The following is an 18,772-nucleotide window of genomic DNA, read 5'->3' on the forward strand; positions in this document are numbered from 1 at the left end:
GATCTGTAAATATAATAATTGATTAAGAACAAGTCTTAGTGCGCACTCAGTGTGCACTAGTGCAAGCGCCCGAATTCGCTATTAATCATAATAAACCTTGTTACTGATTATTATTAAATATCTGAGTGCTGCTTAACCGTCACCCCGCCGAATTTTTGCGCTGCCCATTATCAACTCCGCCCATAGCCGTTAGGTCGAGCTGGCCGATCTCTCGCACGCCTGACTAATTACGCTTTCGTGTTTATTTTCGGGTTTTCGCGATTTTGGTATATATTTGTGGACGCGAGCTTACGCGTCTGGCGCCCAACTTTGATTCTGGATATAATTGTCGGAAGGTGCGAGAGACCTGTTGGAGAGGCCCGTCATCCTTCTCTTCTCACCTCCCCTTTTGATCCGTCTTGCGTCTCGGGCGTGATTACCAAGTAAAAAGACGTAACAATATATATATTGTCGCATATCGACCGAGAGCAAGCGGGCCGAGGGCAGCACCTGACGGCCGCTCAAGCCGCTCGCGATCTATGACGTAGTGACTACGTAATGACTACGCGACACAATTCGGGGCACGGCTTCCGGGTTCTCCTCGCTGTCTCGCGGCGGTAGGCTCGTCCGCCTCTTCTTCTTCTCCTCTCTCCCCCAAGTTGTCAACGTTCTTCTACCGCACGAGTCGACGAGGAAGCCGAAATTCCGGCGAAAGAAGACTTAGAAGCTCAAACTCAGCGGAAGAAGAGACCGAGACGTACGTGTGTCGGATACAATTGTATCTGGTATCCCGAACGTTGCGAAAATTCTCCGCATTTCTTTTATTACCGTTGCCGAGTTCGTAGAGGGCATTTTCCTCACTTTCAGCCACTTAGTGGTGGCGTCCACTATTATGAGGAAATGTTTTCCATCTATCGGCCCCGCGAAGTCCACGTGCACACGGCTCCATGGATCCTTCGGCGCAATTCAAGGTACTGTAGGCGTTTTCCTCGGTGCCGCCAAAGTTTTCATGCATTGCTCGCAATTTTTTATCATCTCTTCTATTTCCGAGTCGATTCTCGGCCACCATACGTAAGACCTCGCCGTTGCCTTCGTGTTGCAATTTTCCGGATGATTTCCGTGCAGATATTCCAACACACGCGGTTGCAAATCCGCTGGAATAACGACTCGGCTTCCCCAAAGTAGACATTTTTTGTAGATAGATAGCCCTTGACGCTTTGACCAGAATGTTTTGTACCCGTCAGGAACTTTCGCCGGCCAACCTTCTCTCAACCAATGCATAACTCGACTGAGCGTTTCATCTTTTACCGTCGCCTCGACCATTTCTTCAGTAGAAATCGCAGTGTCCGACGTATTCTCGATCATGAGGACTTCCGTAAAGTTCTCTTCGTCCTCTTCTACGGTCTCCTCCAGATGCAAACGCGACAGAAAATCGGCGTTGCCGTGTTGCTTCCCCGGACGGTACTGCAGATCGTACTTGTACGCTCCAAGAATTCTCGAGTACCTGCTCAGTTTCGGTGAAATTATTTCCGGGGTCGGTCGATCCGGAGCAAAAATGCCCAGTAGGGGTTTGTGATCCGTGTAGAGTGTGAATTTTCTTCCGTCGAGATACTGATGGAAATGGCGTACCGCGTCCATCAGCGCCAAAGCCTCTCGGTCCAATTGCGAATATCTTTTTTGCGTCTTCGACAAAGACTTCGATGCATACGCCACTGGATGCTCGATGCCGTCCTCCCCTACGTTCGAGAGTACTGCCCCGATTCCCGTCGGAGATGCGTCGGCCGAAACGACAATTTGCTTCTCGCCGTCATAATGACAAAGCACAGGTGCCGACGTCAACCGCTTCTTCAACAATGCGATGGCTTTCCTGTGTGTATCGGTCCAAATCCATTCCGATTCGTCGTCCAGAAGGCGATGTAGTGGCTCGGCGATTACCGCTCTGTCTTTTATGCATCTTGCATAAAAATTAATCCCGCCGAGAAAAACTTGTAAATCCCTCACGCACTTTGGTTCTGGCATCTTGTTGATCGCGTCAAGCTTTGATTTCAAAGGCTGTATCCCTTTACTCGAGATTTGGTACCCCAGAAACTCCATTGTGCGAACTCCGAAGATGCATTTTTCTCTGTTGACCCGCAGATTCGCTTCTTCCAGTCTCCTCAATACTTTCTCTAATCGTTCGTCGTGTTCTGCCTTCGAACTTCCCTGAATTTTGATGTTATTCAGGTAAATTAGTATCTCCGGAATTCCCTGAAACCGAGACACCATAAATTTTTGGAATATTCTTGGAGCAATGTTGAGACCGTCCAATAGCACGTTTACGTTGTATAAACCCTGCGTTGTGCTGATAGTGAGGATTTTCGATGTGCTTTTATCCACCCGGAGTTGTTTGTAAGCATTTTTTTAAGTCCACTTGCGAGAAAATTATCCCGCCGTCGAGTGATGTCATCGCTTCTTCCACCGTCGGAGTCGGGTACTCCGATTCACGGATGAACGGATTTACCGTCACTTTATAGTCTCCCACGATGCGTATTGTCCCATTCGGTTTTCGTACGAACAACGCCGGCGTAGCCCAGTCCGACTGATCGACGGGCGTGAGCATACCTTGTGCCACCATCTCGTCTAAATCCTCGTTTACCGGTTCCATTAATCTGTAAGCCACTTTACGAGAAAAATTTCGGAGTATGTTCCGACTTTAACTCGATGTGGATTGGCGTTCCAGCGTGTCCGTTCAAATTTTTATTTAATAACCCAGGAAATTTCCCTAGTATATCCTGATAATCGACGTCCTCGCCAATTGTTTGGATTCCTGTGAGACGTATATCGAACGCGTCGAACCAATTTGCCCCGAATAACTTCGGTCCGCAGTCCTCTGCAGTTACGATTATCGGCAGTGTTTTCGAAACCCCTTTGTATTCGACCTTCACGTTCGCTACGCCCAATGTTTTGATGGGTCTCTTCCCCCATGCCCGCAAATTTGGAATTTTCGAGCTCCACGATGGAATTTCTGTGGCCCAGACTCTCTGAAAAGTCGAGTGATTTATTAACGATTCATCTGCTCCGTTATTCACTTCCATTTCTACTGCAATCGAATTTAATTTCAGCCGAATTTTGTATTTCAATTCGGTCGAATGAACGTTGGAGTTGTTGTTATGTAACGAGTACACCGTTACATCGTTGGAATCGGAGTCTGGATCAACTCGATGAGTCGCTGCGGGTTTTTTGTTTGTTTATTTACCTTTTTCTTGGTCAAACAAGCATTTTCGGTATGCCCAGTCTTTTTGCAAAAGTTACAGGTAGCATCCTTGTAAAAACATTTATCTGGAACGTGATTACCTTTTCCGCAGCGAAAGCAAGGCTTTTGATCCTTATCCTCACACTTTGCCGATTTTTTCTTCAATTTGTTCCGATTTTTCGAATCCATTTTTTTCACATTCGAAGGGTCCCCCTTTTTAAGCATTTTCTGGAGAATCTCGGTTCCCTCGATGCTGCCGCCGATCTCGATAGCCCGCTCCAATGTTAGGCCGATTTTGTTGTCCTTCGTGAGAGTTTCTTTGTGTCTTCGACAAAGGTATCGCTGCAGTTCATCTCGAATCCCCGCAACGAATCGGTCTCGTAACAACATGTCCGTCGGAAGTTTTTTGTTCGCGCCACCGAATTTACAGTCTTGCGCGAGTTTTCTTAGCTCGCGCTCAAAATCGCGCAACGATTCACCTTGCCGCTGGTCTCGTTTCTGAAAACGCACTCGAGCTAACAATTCGTTTACCGGCTTGCAAAAATGGGCGTTACACTTTTCTATTATAAGTTCGTACGTCACTGAACTCGGCGAATCCGGCGCGATAAGATTTATTGTCTCATATGTTCGCGCACCTACCGCCGTAAGTAAAGTGCACTGTTTTCCGCTGTCTGCTGTTATTTTATTAGCCTCAGTGAAAAACTCAAATCTTTCTATATAACTGGTCCAATTCTCTTTACTCGCGTCGAATTCAGATAATTTTCCGATGGTAGCCATGTTTTGAAAATTTTCTGTCTGAACACTTCCGGCGAGGTTTTGTCGACTGGAAAGTCCCGAAAATTCACCTTCTGATTTTTTATCGGTCGATTTTTCGTCTTCACTATCACTTTCACTTTTCGTGGAGAAAGCTGCTGAGCGTTTTTTCTGCTCACTCTCGTCGTCCGAGAGCGACATGCGTGCTCGTAACGGAGCACCGGCGAGCACGTGGCGTAATTTTTCACCGGATTTATTCGCACGTTTCACAGAAGTTAATCACTGAATTGAGTTCGCTCGAATCCTCGTCGCGAACTGTTGCCAATACCTGATCTATGACCAACGTTGACAACTCGGGGGAGAGAGGAGAAGAAGAAGAGGCGGACGAGCCTACCGCCGCGAGACAGCGAGGAGAACCCGGAAGCCGTGCCCCGAATTGTGTCGCGTAGTCATTACGTAGTCACTACGTCATAGATCGCGAGCGGCTCGAGCGGCCGTCAGGTGCTGCCCTCGGCCCGCTTGCTCTCGGTCGATATGCGACATCTGTATATATATATATATATATATACATATACATATTGTTGCGCTGCGCTCCGCTATTTCCCTAGCACTCGCGTTCGCGCCGCGCACTCCCGGATTCGCGTAAGAAAGGAAGCACTCTTTTGAAAAGGAGGAACTCAGGTTTATTCAAGAAATACAGAGAAAGATTGGAGAACAGGTTCAAACGGTTCGATTCTCCAGATAAATCTGACAGGCGATAATAAATCAATACATTCATATGTGCCCCGTTGTCAAGGGACGCGCTTCGGCTTGAAGCTACTCATGAGCGAAGTTCAGGCTTCTCGTGAGCGAAGTTCAACGGGTGTCTCAGCACGGGCGCAACAATATATATATAAACCTTTTTTAAACTTTTTTTACGTTAATTATTCGCTGAGTAATTACAGTTTAAAAATGGGCAAAAATTCACTGACATAAGTGATCCCTTAATTTTTTTGACCAGTGTATATAATATATATATATATAGTACTATAGAGCAAAAACTCGGCTTTAAGAATCCATTTTTGAAATTACTGTATGATTTTTAACGAAGTTATGAACGAATAAAGTGCTTACTTTTTCTCTAATCCTCGATAATTTAATAAGAAAAATCGTAAACAAAATTTTAAAAAAGGGTTTTGTAGAGAAAACTTTAACATGAAAACTCTCTCATGCTCTCTCACGCTCTATCACGCTCTCCCACGCTCTCTCTTGCTTTCTCACGCTCTTCCACGCTTTTTTACGCTCTTTCACGCTCTCTCACGCTTTCTCACGCTCTTCCACGCTCTCTCACGTTCTCCCACACTTTCTCTCGCTTTTTCCCGTTCTCTCACGCTCTCTCTCACTTTCTCATTCTCTCTCATGCTCTCTCTCGCCTTTTCTTACGCTCTTTCACGCTTTCTCACGCTTTCTCTTATTTTCTCACGCTCTCTCACACTCTCATGCTGTCTCGTAAAAGAATCGTAATGAATAGTGTATTAACGATAGGAGAAATTCGGAGTTGTATATTGTATAATTACGGAGAGCTGCCGCCCCTCCCCCGCAAGCAGGGGTGGGTGGAGCTTAGTTCGTGTAAAAAGTTGCAAACCCGAACCGTACAATGATATACCTTGTTTCATACTATAAACTTAGTTATTTGACGGAGTGTATTTGATATTGTGTTTAATGTTATTTTTAATATTTACAGTTAATATAAATAATAACCGTTATATGTCTCTTTTTCTCTTATTGTGATTTTTATCAAGGACTTCTCTCCTTCTCATATTTACCTACTTTATTTATATTATCTTTTCACTACACGTACATGTCTTAAGTTACGAGAACAGCTTTTGTTATGAATTCTGTCAATATAAATTTAAAGTCAATTTTTTCTAAATAGACATTAAAAGAACTAGTACTTGTCTAGTTTAATTATAAATTAAATTCTTTAATCTAAAAATTTTGCAATCTAAAGTTGTGCAATAAAAAATTTATGATAAAACTTTATTTTTATTAATTTTCAAGATTTTACTTAATGAGATTTATTTATTATAATAAGATTAAATTGAAAACTAGTTAGCAAGATATTGGGTAGCAATATAGTAACAAAAGTTTGTAGCATTTTTTTAGTGAAATTCTAAGACAATTATTACAATTATTACATACATGTAGGTATTACTATTTATTCAACTACATATGCCCCATTTTGGTCCATTACCATTTGTCACCCTTTGCCATAACTTCATGCACTAGCGGATCCTAGCGGGGGGAGGGTTGGGGTTAAAACTTCCCCTTCCAAATAAGAAAATCAGTTTTGCTGAATTTGTTTCAAAATTTAAGGAAAAGAAATGTATTAAACGTTAAAGTAGACATACATGTCGCTGTCGACGCGGGCACTGGTGGACTAAATTCTTAGGGGCTCGTTCCCTCACCAGTAATGCCAGTTTCGAGACATAACAGCATGCTACAGCGTATAGAGGAGATAGCGCACATGTACACGGTTAACACGGTTACTCGCTTATGTGCGCCCGATGCCGCACGACACGGGACGGGTTCGTGCTTCGTGCAGTGTTGGTCAGATTACAGCCGCGGCTCCTTGCCAGTACAAGTGGTGGGGATACACAAAGTGGGCGAGCGCACACGAAGCACGAGCCCGTATCCGTGTGCACCCGACGCCACTCGTGCTGCCAAGTAGCCGCGAGCGCCACAACTTCAATCTTGCCGCTTGGCAACACTGGTTTCGTGTGCTTATCCCCACCTTTCGTGCTCGTGCTACCGAGCATGGTGTAAGAAGAAAGGTGAACCATTCCGATGGATGCCCAGTAGGTTAAAAGTAGTGGGGGACAGTCAGCCAATTACGCTTTGAGCTTTTATGCGAACATATGCGAAATTCAATATGGCTACTTACTGAGTTTTATCGTGTTGTTTATCGTGAACAATGTGCTAAAAATGCCAGTGTGTTGCGTTAAAAATTGCAAGAGCCGGACCGGTCGTGGTAACAGAGAAAATTACAATGTATTGTTGTGTTATTTTTCCAAAGAGCCTGAAATAAGGAGACAGTGGCTCGAAGCTTGTCAGAAAAAAGTGGTGAGTTTATGTTCCGAATGCTTTGTATAATTACCGGGTAAATGCTTTTATTTGTCATATTCCAAAGATTATTAAGAAATCTTATTTTTAGCTGCAGTATGTGAGCGACATTTCGCACCGGTTTGCATCGAAGAGAAATGGACACAACAACGTTCAAAGAATCAGCCACGACTGATTCGACGGCTGAAAAAAGGCTCAATACCAACGGAATTGCTGAATATTCCAAAGGAAACAATACCACAGCTTGACGAACCATAAGAAAAGATACCCCGGTAAGTTCAGAAATATATCCATTTAATCTTTTGAATCTATTTTTCACGAATTTCTGTTGTGCAGTTCATAATAGTTTAGAAATAATACCGAAAACTGAAAACCTACCTCACAATTTGTATTAATAAGATTTATTTAATAACACAGGCACACAAAAAAAAAGTGTCTTGGCCGAGACACTACACTAGTGTATTCCCATGTACTTTTTCCCGCTGAATCCGAATCCGAAGTCAGAATTGTCAGATTGGCTAAAATTTATGAGATAACCACAAAAAAATGTTCAAAAACACGAATTAAAGGCAAAAAAAATTGTTTTGGCCGAGACACTACACTACTGTATTCCCATGTATTTTTTCCCGCTGAATACGAATCCGAAGTTAAAACTGACAGACTGGTTCAATATTATGACGTATCCTTAAGGACGTTCTCCGGTCCTTATACTAGAGAAAATCGATTTTCTCTAGATTTTCTTGAAACTGTGAATATACGTTAATTTAGGTGTGCTTTATGCGTGGTATAAATTTCAGTACCTCTTCCGGTATAAAAAATAAAGATACTGAGCCTCAAAGTTTCAACTTTTACTAATAAAAAGGTTTTCCAGGCCAAACGGTAAAAGATACGAGGTTGGTCAAAAGGACCAAAGTTGCTCCTCTCGTCGAGTTCTATAAGGAAAAAATGCCAAAATAAAAAAAATTAAATTAAAAAAATTTTTTTGGTAAAAATTTAAACTTTGAGGCTCAGTATCTTGATTTTTTATACCGGAAGAGGTACTGAAATTTATACCACGCATAAAGCACACCTAAATTAACGTATATTCACAGTTTCAGGAAAATCTAAAGAAAATCGATTTTCTCTAGTATAAGGACCGGAGAACGTCCTTAAGGATACGTCATAATATTGAACCAGTCTGTCAGTTTTAACTTCGGATTCGTATTCAGCGGGAAAAAATACATGGGAATACAGTAGTGTAGTGTCTCGGCCAAAACAATTTTTTTTTTGCCTTTAATTCGTGTTTTTGAGCATTTTTTTGTGGTTATCTCATAAATTTTAGCCAATCTGACAATTCTGACTTCGGATTCGGATTCAGCGGAAAAAAGTACATGGAAATACACTAGTGTAGTGTCTCGGCCAAGACACTTTTTTTTGTGTGTGCCTGTGTAATGGTATTTATTCTATCGTATAGCAAATCCAAAATACCGTCTTACAACGAACTTGTTGCTTATGCGAAGAGAAATATGGAGATAAATGCTAATGCCGTAAGGACTGAAAATAAATCAGAAAATGATGAGCGAGACGAACAATCAAAAAGTGAACACGGTGGTTTACCAGTGGAACTCGCTGAAGCAATGAAAATATAATCAACAGTAACATAAAAAAATTGAAATTGTACAAATAAAATAATCATTGAAGCATTTTCGATTAATATTTATTCATGTATTATTTTTTTACAGTGCTGAACAGTTAGACAATCAGCCAAATAGGGAAGCTGAAATACTTCTAGAACAGCTAAAAAAATTACAAGAGAAAAACAAACAACTTGCTAGCGAAAATACGCAGCTTTCTGTTGCGAATACGCAGATCTCTATCGCATTTAAGCAGCTCGCCAAAGAAAATAAGCACTTGAAAAAAGATGCCATTAAAAATCTTAACGAGTTTCAACAACTGCAAAAGAATGTTGAAAAAAACGCTGAAACAATAGCGTTCGACGCATTGCGTATGGTATTTACATCTGGACAAATTAAAAGGATTATGTCTCCAAATAACAGCCGTGTGACATGGTCAGCTGAAGACATTTCTTCTGCTATTGCCCTGCGGTCGGTAAGTGCTAGAGCATACAATTATTATTTACGGACGGTGAAAAACGTACCTTTGCCTTGCGTGCAAACTCTCAGAAATTGGAGTGCTCATTTTAATGTCAAACCGAGCATTCTGAAAGATGTTATACAAATAATGCAGAGTAAGGGAGGAGGCTTGTCTATGATAGAGAAACTGATCGTATTATCTTTTGATGAACTCTACATTTCGAATAAAGTAGACTTGGAACGTTGTGAGCCAAAGATATATGGACCGCATACAACAAGCCACTTTGTAATGACTCGAGGCCTTATCGAAAACTGGAAACAACCAATCTTTTACGACTTCGACCAACCCATGACAAAAGAAATTTTATTTGAAATTATAACACGTCTTCAAGAAGTAGGTTACACTGTTGTTGCGGTTACGAGTGATTTGGGACCTACAAATGCACGCTTATGGAAGTCAATGAACATTGGAGTTGAGATCCCAACTAATAAGAATTCTGAAGTGATGGGGAAACCAGACAAAGGAAAGCAGTGTTTTTTTCTGCATTCATTAAACAAAAATTTGAAAGTGTTCGCTTTGCTGATACACCACACATAATTAAACTAACTAGAAATAATTTGTTTGATTCAGAATTTATCGTCGACGGTCAGTTAATAAACAAAGAACTTTTAGGAGAGCTAGTTGCACTAAATTCCTATGATTTAAAAATTGCTTTTAATCTCAGTAGACTTCACTTAGATGTTAAAGGCAACCAGCGACAATCTGTAAAATTAACTGCACAAGTTTTTTTTAATCGCAATGCAAAGGCAATTGAATATTGCGGAAAACAAAAATTTCTTTTACACAACAATTGGCAGATAATGTCAAAGGTCTTAAGCCTTTTTAATGACTGGTTTGACATATTTAATTGCCACTTTAAATTTGGCACACACAGTGGTTTGCGTGCGTATGGAGTTGATTTACAGAAACAAGATGTCATTCTTGATCAAATGGATAAACTTGTAACGATGCACCCCCAAATATGCATCGTTCCGGCATAACATCCCGCCGAGACCGCCCAGCCGACCATCCGCCGGGCGAGGAACGGGCACGGTGTGCCCACCGTATTTTAAAGCATTCATCGTAGCGTTAGGAAGCCCGCGAACGGACTTGCCGCGGCAACCGCCTCGACGCGCCGAGCGGTGCCGACCACGACCGAAGACCGCCGAACGCGATCGCGGCGTCGGGACGCCGTATTTTCCGACCGTTCCGCCGCACCATCCCGGCGCTCGCGATCGCCGTCGCTACCCCCGCCACTGCGGAACGCCGCCGCGCGGGTATAAAAGACGAGCGTTTTAACGCTAAATGCGATTTCCCGATCAACGCTCCGACCGACCGCACCGATCCTGAATTCCCGCATTTCTCTAGCAAGTCAGAACGAGGGTAGAGCGCCTCCGGCATTCTCTGTCTTCGCCGAGCGATTCTCGCAAGACGACAAGCTTTCTTCCGCACCGCGCCCGCACGTCAGAACGAGGGTAGAGCGCCTCCGGCATTCTCTGTCTTCGCCGAGTGATTCTCGATCGACGGCCGGCTTCCTTCCACCGCGCACCCGCTAGTCCGAACGAAGGTAGAGCGCCCCCGGCATTCTCTGTCTTCGCCGAGTGATTCTCGCCGGATACGCCCGCCACCGAACGCACCGAATTGCAGCGATCTCGCCGCCGTATCCGCGCCCGTGCGCCCCGCGCCTGGCCTCGCGCCACCCGTCACACGCCGATCGCCCGTCACGATCGCCGCCCGCGTGCATTTCCGCGCGCACCGCGTGCGCCCCGACTCTGCGTCCTGCGCTTACCGCGCCATTGTACATACCGCGACTGTTACACTGTGTACTCAATCCGCTGTAAATATCGCGACCGTCCATTATACAATAAACTCTGTCACGTTAATTGCTAACCACGATACACTTCATTTTGCCGAACCTCACCGCGCGTCCGTTCCTCCGCACCTCCTTCGAACCCAGCCCAGCCGCGAGCTAGATCCGCGTTTCGAACGAAGGTTGTTTTAAACTTGTTAGCAATATGCGAACTCCAAAGAGATCGACATTGCTTCCATTTCAAAAGGGAATCTTATTGAGTAACCGTTAATTAAGGCAACTTCAGTACGTGAAGGAAAAATATTCGACGGATGCGTTAACGATCGATTTCATCATTACGAGAAGACTGAATCAGGACATTCTGGAAAATTTTTTTTTATACATAAGAGCTATGGGACATGCAAATAACCATCCTTCACTGGTGGAATTGCAGAACCGTTTAAAATGGTACATCCTCGGAAAACATTCTGGGCATGCTTTATCAAATAAAAAAAATACGGAAAATGACCTGACATCGATTTCCTTCATGGATATAGAAGATGTACATGAGAATTCTTCTTGGATATCTGACTGCTCAAACATTCAAGAAGATGATGACCTCGCAAAAGAGGCAAAATTGTTCATGCAAGTTGATCACGTTGAAACATTCACAGTCAATAAAGACCACGAAAAAGAGGTTAATGAGGAAGATGAATCAGGTACTTGAATTAATATCAAGAGACACGGTAGTGTCTCGCGCCAAGCACATACAGTTTTTACTTCTGACTTTATGTCCTTATATTAATTTATGGTTGTCATCTCCGTCTTTTGTGATGCCAAATCTACGATAATAATTTTATATAATAATCATTATGCACTGCAACGTCAGAAATAATTGCAAATGGCAATACTTGCGCTACCATGTTTCTTGGCGTTTATTTAAAAAAAGCTACTTTTTTCGCAAAACAAATAAAAACGATACAAGTACTGAGAGAGCATACGTAACAATCCAAACAACACAATCTAAAATCGGGTCATAAGACGTCTTATGATCCGATTTTAGACTTTGTGTTGCCTGGGAAGTGATTAAATTCCAGGCACTTGTATGTATGTATGCGTTTATTGTTTCTCCCCGCAGGGCTTACAAGGCGTTTTTGTGAGGAACGTTCCCAAACCTCTTACAAGTACAAATCCCCTTATACCCGACCTGGCCGCGTGCGACCCTTTACATCCTAGAACCCCCCCACCCTTTCGGACCTTGCCACTCCTTTTCCTCCTCCTGGCCGCTTCTTCCACCCTGTCAATCCATATCCGCTCTTTCCTCGCGCGACAGACTCTCTGAATCCTAGCTGGACTCCTTCCTGCTCAGTTGCCTCTCACACTTCCTCCTTCGCTTCCTGTCCAGCTCCGCTCCGCCTCTTGCCAACTCCTTACCCTGCTCCAATTCTGCACACAAAATATTTATCAATCCTCTCCTTACAGTCCACTGTCCTAAGCCCCTTCTTACTCCCTTCTTTTACCCCCTTCTCCTTTATCCCTCTAATTACATTTTCGCCTTCCCCCGCCACAGATCCCTTTAAAAAACTCTTCCTTCCCGTTCAGATTTTCACCCAACCCCCGTATCCTCTCCCCTCTGTCACCTCTTATTCAACCCGAACAACCAGCTTTCTCCAGTGCTATTCCTTTCAACTTTAACCGCCGCCTCGACGTCCCGCCAAGATGCCACCCCGCATGGCACCTGACACCCGGCGCCGTCTCGGTCCTCCGCCACTCTTCCCGCCAAAGCTCCTGTCTCTTATCACTTAACCTCCCCTCCCTCCTCCTCTCTACTTCTCCTCTACTCTCCGTGCGAGTGAGTGCATGTGCGTAACCCCTGCCTCTATCCTCCTTCTCCCCTGCTCTCCTCCTCTTACAAACAAACTTTTCTTAGCCCCTGTCTCTTCACCTCCTCCCTCTCTACCACTCTACTTCTCCTCCACCCTCCTTATACTCTTGAGTGCGTGTGTGCGTGTAACCCCTGCTTTTCTCCACCCTCTCTATTTCTCCTTCGACTTCTACGATGCTTCCTTCCGCTTTCGCCCGCTTCGTCTCACCCTCGCTGTACTGCCACCATATGCCTTTAATCGACCCACTTCTTCGATCGATCGATCTCTGTCGCTCGCTTCACAAACATTTTCGTGGTGACGCGCGTTGTGTATCCGCCTTAACTTTTCGCTCTAGCCGTTTCTTGCGCCACCTCCTCCTTCGTCGGTACCTGCAATCTCCTTCCTGCCGATCCGTTCCGTACGCCAGCCCCGTACTCACATCCCGCCGCTCCGCAGTGGTGCCAACCTACTCTTTTGGAGCAGCTGACACCCCGCGCCGGCTCAGACCTTATCCGGATCTCTCCTGCCATGCTTCCTTTCCGCCACCAGGCCAACCAACACTCCACACGTCACCACTCTGTTCCACCACCTTGCTCCGTATCCTTGCTCCTCTTCCACCACCTCACCCTCTTCCTTCCCTGCCCTTTCATCTTCTTACTCGTCATCCTAACCTCAACGCACACTCTTATTTTCTTCCGTCACCATTCTCCAATCCCTCCGTCCTCGGCTCCTCCTCCACTTCCTCAGCTTTGTCCGCGCCTCCTCTACCTGATCCGCCACACTGCTTCATTTTCTCTTCCTTTGCCTCCTCTCAAGGCCCTTTTCTCTTTCCTCTAACACTCCGGGCCAACCATCCACTTCCCCGCCATCTTGGAACCCCTCAAATTCCAGGCACTTCAGTATAATAATAATAATTTAATACAAATTATACAATATATACAAATAAATATATTGTATACAATAATAAATTCTACAAATATTTAATTACACAAGCACATTACAAATACAACACAAATATACAATAATTATTATAATAATTATAATTATTACTTACTACACTGGCGTACCACCTAATTAACTGCAATTGATAAGATGTTTACAATGTACATGTATAAAGGATTTACATACATGTATAATGTATGTAAATAAGTGACAGCTTATACAAAAGAATAAAAAATACTACTATTTTGTTTTATGACTTTTTCAGAAACCCAGATAGTTTATACTACTCCAGCCATTGATGAGTTTAGTTTGCTTCAGGAATTTGAAACTTTAATAGCTAGTCTAACAATTGAAACAAAAGCTTTGATTTATATAGCTGGTTATGTTGCACATAAATTTCGGCATAAATACCCGGAATTAGGTGTTCCTACGTCAACTCTTCCTCTGACAGATAATTGGCTGTCTTGCATATCCGGAGGAAACTGTATGTATCCCTCCAAAGATTTGCAGACAGCAGCCAGTATTATGAACGTAGAATTTATAAAATATTCATGGACGCTCATTTAGCAAAAAAGTGGTATATTTGATAAGTTAACAAGCATCACGCGTGTGCAAAAGTTTCTTTTCCCGCTTGTGTAATCGCGTGCCTAGTACGAACCCGTACGTATATACGTCTGCGTCAGATTAATCAAGAAATAACAACAAAACTGTATCAGAAAAGAAAAAAGAAAACTCAAATATATATGCAACAAACAGTCTGTATATATAGTTATGCTTCGCTTTTGTAATATTTATATTAAATACAACATATTTTTATCCAAATTGCGTTATACACATCTTATTTCATTTCTGAAACTTTTAAAGAGCGCGCTACCTAAAAGTTCAAGCTCTGATTGGTTAAGATATCAGATCTCCGCCATTATGTGCAATGGTTCACCTTTCTTCTTACACCATGCTACCGAGGAGCCGCGGCGCCCGCAGCCCTAGTTTGGTGGTCTAGCGACACTGCGCATCAGTGGAAACGGAAGCAGAGTTGTAATATGTTCGACATCCTTTTACGACATTAAAGTCTTTTAAGAAGTATCAAGAGACACGGTAGTGTCTCGCGCCAAGTACACGCGAAGCGAGACCGCACCGTGACTCTTTTACGCGAACGCACGAATTGCGAGTACCCGAGATTTTGAAATCTCAATAACGAGTGAACGGATCAAGTTCTAAGTAGTCTTGATCGATAGCTTAGGTTTGAATTATATAAGAGCCGAGAGAATATATAAGAGTGTTTTTATTTTTCCGCTACGTGCCCTACGAGCGGAGATATTACGATGCAAAGTCCGAAATGTTAAATTTTACAATTAAGAAACGTCGTCGTCGTCGTCGCCGTACGGTTGCTTTTGCCTCGATAGATGGCGTTTGAGAGCATCTCAAGCGTCCCCCTGGCTCCCCTCCATGACAATGTTGCTACACTGAAAAGAGACAGCATATACGCGTACGTGTGCGCTGATGCGCTCGTCGCTCAGTGGCTCAGTGCGTTCGCGCGGACAACGCGCTGTCAGTCATCAGCTATAACCTAAAAATACTTAAAATACATATCGCGTTCGCACCGTGGTCTCTCATCGTTAAATACTACGATCGTTTAATTTCGAATTTTGGTCGCGTCACGCAAGGATCAAAGTGCCACGAAATTAGGATATGGGTGTCACAAGAGGCGAAATATCAGCGGGTCGGAGATATGTAGTAACAGTCGTGACCGTTACTATGTTTAAGCGAGAGTTACTTCTGTAGTAACTTACGATAATTCACTGTTTACGCGGGATAAATTATCATAAGTTACTACATAACCCCCATTTACGTGGAGGAATTATCGTATAAGTTACTACAGAAGTAACGCTCGCGTAAACGTAGTACGTGACAGATAGTGTGTGTGTGTGTGCGCGTGCGTGCGTGCGTGCGTGCGTGTGTGTGTATGTGTGTGTGTGTGTGTGTGTGATCATCAATATATCATATGTATAATATTATATATTAACCGGAGGGAGCTGATACCGAGGAGATCTTTAAGAAGGAAGGTGCATCCAAAATCACACACGTATGCATATGCTGTCTTGTACTTAACCCTCAGGGTACGGACTGGGTTAGCGTAACCCGAGCGAATTTTGAAAGTAGTGCCATTTCAAAGGAAGTGAATGGTGGGGGTCCGTACCGGGGGGGGGGGGTATCTTTGAGGTAACTACTATGTGAGCGCCAAGGGGCAGCGTCAGTCTACGCTTGGTGCTCAAGTTATACGATTTTGAAAATTGAACTCGGGTAGTCTACACCCAGTCTGTAAAGTATATTTTTCAAAAAAAAATACTTTTTGGAATGGATCAAAAAACGAATTCAGCCATTTCAAAAAACAACTTTTTAGCTTTTAAACGCGACTTATAAAATGTCGATATTTTTTTTTTTCATAAAGTTATGCAATTTAAAAAAAATGAATTTTTATGAAAATTTTTTGAGAATTGTTTAAATTTTCAAATGTATCTTTGTTTAAACAAATAATGTAATAAATCTATCAACGCCATTGTATTTTTAAAAAATTTCCGATCTAAAAAAAAAAATTATTTCAATTGACAAATTACAGCCCGATATACAGTCAATCAAAGTCGCCGGGTTAGGCTAACCCATGTCCGTACGGAACGTAACTTTTTTATAGTCCGTACCCTGAGGGTTAAATGTCTTGTAAATTGCTGTCTTGTAGAAGTTGAAGAGAACGAGAAAGTAATCTGTATCGCAATTCGTATTGTAGGCAAGTTAAAATATTAATTGAATCGAGTCCATTATATTATAATAGACGTTGATTTTATATCTTAGTGTCTAGAAATATTAAACAAAATTGAAGAAAACAAAATTGAAGAAAATGAAATATAACATTAATTTCACACTATTGTGTGCTCTTCGCTCGCGTTTTTGCGACTGCATTGATGTCACCATTGATCCAGTTGGATAATTTATGTTTCACATTGCCTTTCGTGGTCTTAAGGATTTTTAGTTCAATCGGCAATAAGTTAAATAATTTCAGCGAAGTTATGAAACTGCTTTTAAAGTTTGTAGTTTTATAGATCATAGGCAGCATCAATTCTTTTTTCCTAGTTTTGCTCGCGGAGGATTCGAAGTTTTGCTGATGATAACTATAATAATGGCATAGGGCCTCGACAGCAAATAAACATTTAACGTTTCGCGGCATTTTATTCGTATTGGATTTCATTACAATTTTTATAATTCGGTTCTGCAGGGACATTAATTTATTAATTACGTTATTATACGCCCCTCCCCACGCTATTATGCCATACGTTGCAATCAGAGTAATGAAAATTCAAATTAAAAAATAATGTATTACTTATTAATTTTTTAATAAGTAATTATTTCTTTACTTATTAATTATTAAAAAAGTAATCCAAAATGGAAAAACCGCATTGATTTATTTAAAAAATAATGCGTAATAAAAAAAATCGCATTGATTATTTAAAAAGTAATGCGTAATGAAAAAAATCGGATTAATTATTTAAAAAGTAATGCGTAATGAAAAAAATCGCATTGATTATTTAAAAAGTAATGCGTAATGAAAAAAATCGCATTGATTATTTAAAAAGTAATGCGTAATAAACAAAATCGCATTGATTATTTAAAAAGTAATGCGTAATGAAAAAAATTGCATTGATTATTTAAAAAGTAATCCGTAATGGAAAAAATCGCATTGATTATTTGAAAAGTAATGCGTAATGAAAAAAAACGCATTAATTATTTAAAAAGTAATCCGTAATGAAAAAAATCGTTGAAATTTTTGTTTATTATTCGTTTTATGTACGGATTATTGAAAATAAATATTACTGTTCATCCCTGCTTGATACACATATAGTAGGCGAAGAATGAATATAGTACGTAAATTGTACGTGTAGGGGAGACCGGGGCTAACTCGACACCGGGGAAAACTTGACACTAGGCTTTTTGCCAATTTAAATCTATCGTAGAAACTTACCTTTCCTACTGTAAATGCGTCTTTATGTGCCAGTATTATCAACGGAATTTGGTAACATTCTGAGTTATAGTGTAATTTTTAACGCGACATAAGCGTTTTTGATAGTGAAAAGTAATTTTTCTGATCTCTCGAAAATGTCTACTCTTTCATCGAGCTTTACTCTTGCGAATCTACCGGTAAGTGATTTTGATGGGAAATTCGATGCTTTATACGAATCTGATAATAGTTTTTGCATATTTTCAAAATTTTTATATTTTTGGAGTAACAAAAGTAAAAAACGACATTCGGGACAAAGTCGACGGGGCAAAGTCGACACGCTGTTTTATTGGCTCCCAATAATAAACGATGCTTGTGATGCAGCTATATGGCCCATGACAAATGTGTGCGCACGTGTAATCGCGAATTTACTTGCATAAATTGTTTTTCAGACATGAGTTTAGATGAAAATAATTGAATGTTCAACAATTTTTGTTTTCATTATTTCCAATGATTGTTTTACTTAATTCCAAATTTTTGTACTTTCTAAATACACGATAAACAAATCTATATTTAGTTTCAGACAATAAAAAATAAGTTCCAGATCAAATTGTGTCGATCAGGCAAAGTGTCGAGTTTACCCCGGCATTTTTTAATTTGAAAATTTGTCTTCGCGTCACTTTTCCTTTCCCGGGGGCAAAACTAAGCGACGTACAGCAAATTTCCTTAAGCAATTTTGTACCTGAAGGAACGCTCTTTAAATGTGTACCATTAAATTTGCTTGAAAATTTTAATTAATTGTTGAAAATTGCCTTTGAAAAAATTGTGTCGAGTTAGCCCCGGTCTCCCCTACATAATATTGTGGTCTTCTCATTTTCCATGGGCGCCATCATGTTGATTGACGAGAGACATAGCAGTAACATTAATTGTCATGTACAGAGTAATGAAAATTCAAATTAAAAAATAATCTATTACTTATTAATTTTTTTAAAAGTAATTATTTCTTTACT

The 18,772-nt window shown here is 41.7% G+C and overlaps 1 protein-coding gene across 1 annotated transcript; it reads right to left on the minus strand.

Moving 5' to 3' along the window:
- Positions 1 to 945: 945 nt before the first annotated feature.
- LOC139781380 (uncharacterized) lies at positions 946 to 4,165 on the minus strand. Its single transcript, XM_071720242.1, has 4 exons — positions 3,215 to 4,165; positions 2,728 to 2,999; positions 2,480 to 2,627; positions 946 to 2,226 (listed from the first exon to the last, which is right to left on the minus strand). The coding sequence occupies exons 1-4, from the start codon at positions 4,163 to 4,165 to the stop codon at positions 946 to 948; spliced, it is 2,652 nt and encodes an 883-aa protein (XP_071576343.1).
- Between the last annotated feature and the right edge of the window lie 14,607 nt (positions 4,166 to 18,772).

This window comes from Temnothorax nylanderi, unplaced genomic scaffold, assembly GCF_030848795.1.
Source record: "Temnothorax nylanderi isolate EJ_2023f unplaced genomic scaffold, tnyl_v1.0 TNYL_tig0333_pilon, whole genome shotgun sequence".
NCBI lineage: Eukaryota > Metazoa > Arthropoda > Insecta > Hymenoptera > Formicidae > Temnothorax > Temnothorax nylanderi.

Bases quoted from the DNA above. Each gene is read 5' to 3' on its own strand.
- LOC139781380 (XM_071720242.1), bottom strand. From the start codon at position 4,165: ATGTCGCTCTCGGACGACGAGAGTGAGCAGAAAAAACGCTCAGCAGCT. The intron at 3,000-3,214 runs GTAAATAAACAA...TCGACTTTTCAG, and splicing joins CTTGTTTGACCAAGAAAAAG to AGAGTCTGGGCCACAGAAAT. The intron at 2,628-2,727 runs GTTATTAAATAA...AGTGGCTTACAG, and splicing joins ATACTAGGGAAATTTCCTGG to ATTAATGGAACCGGTAAACG.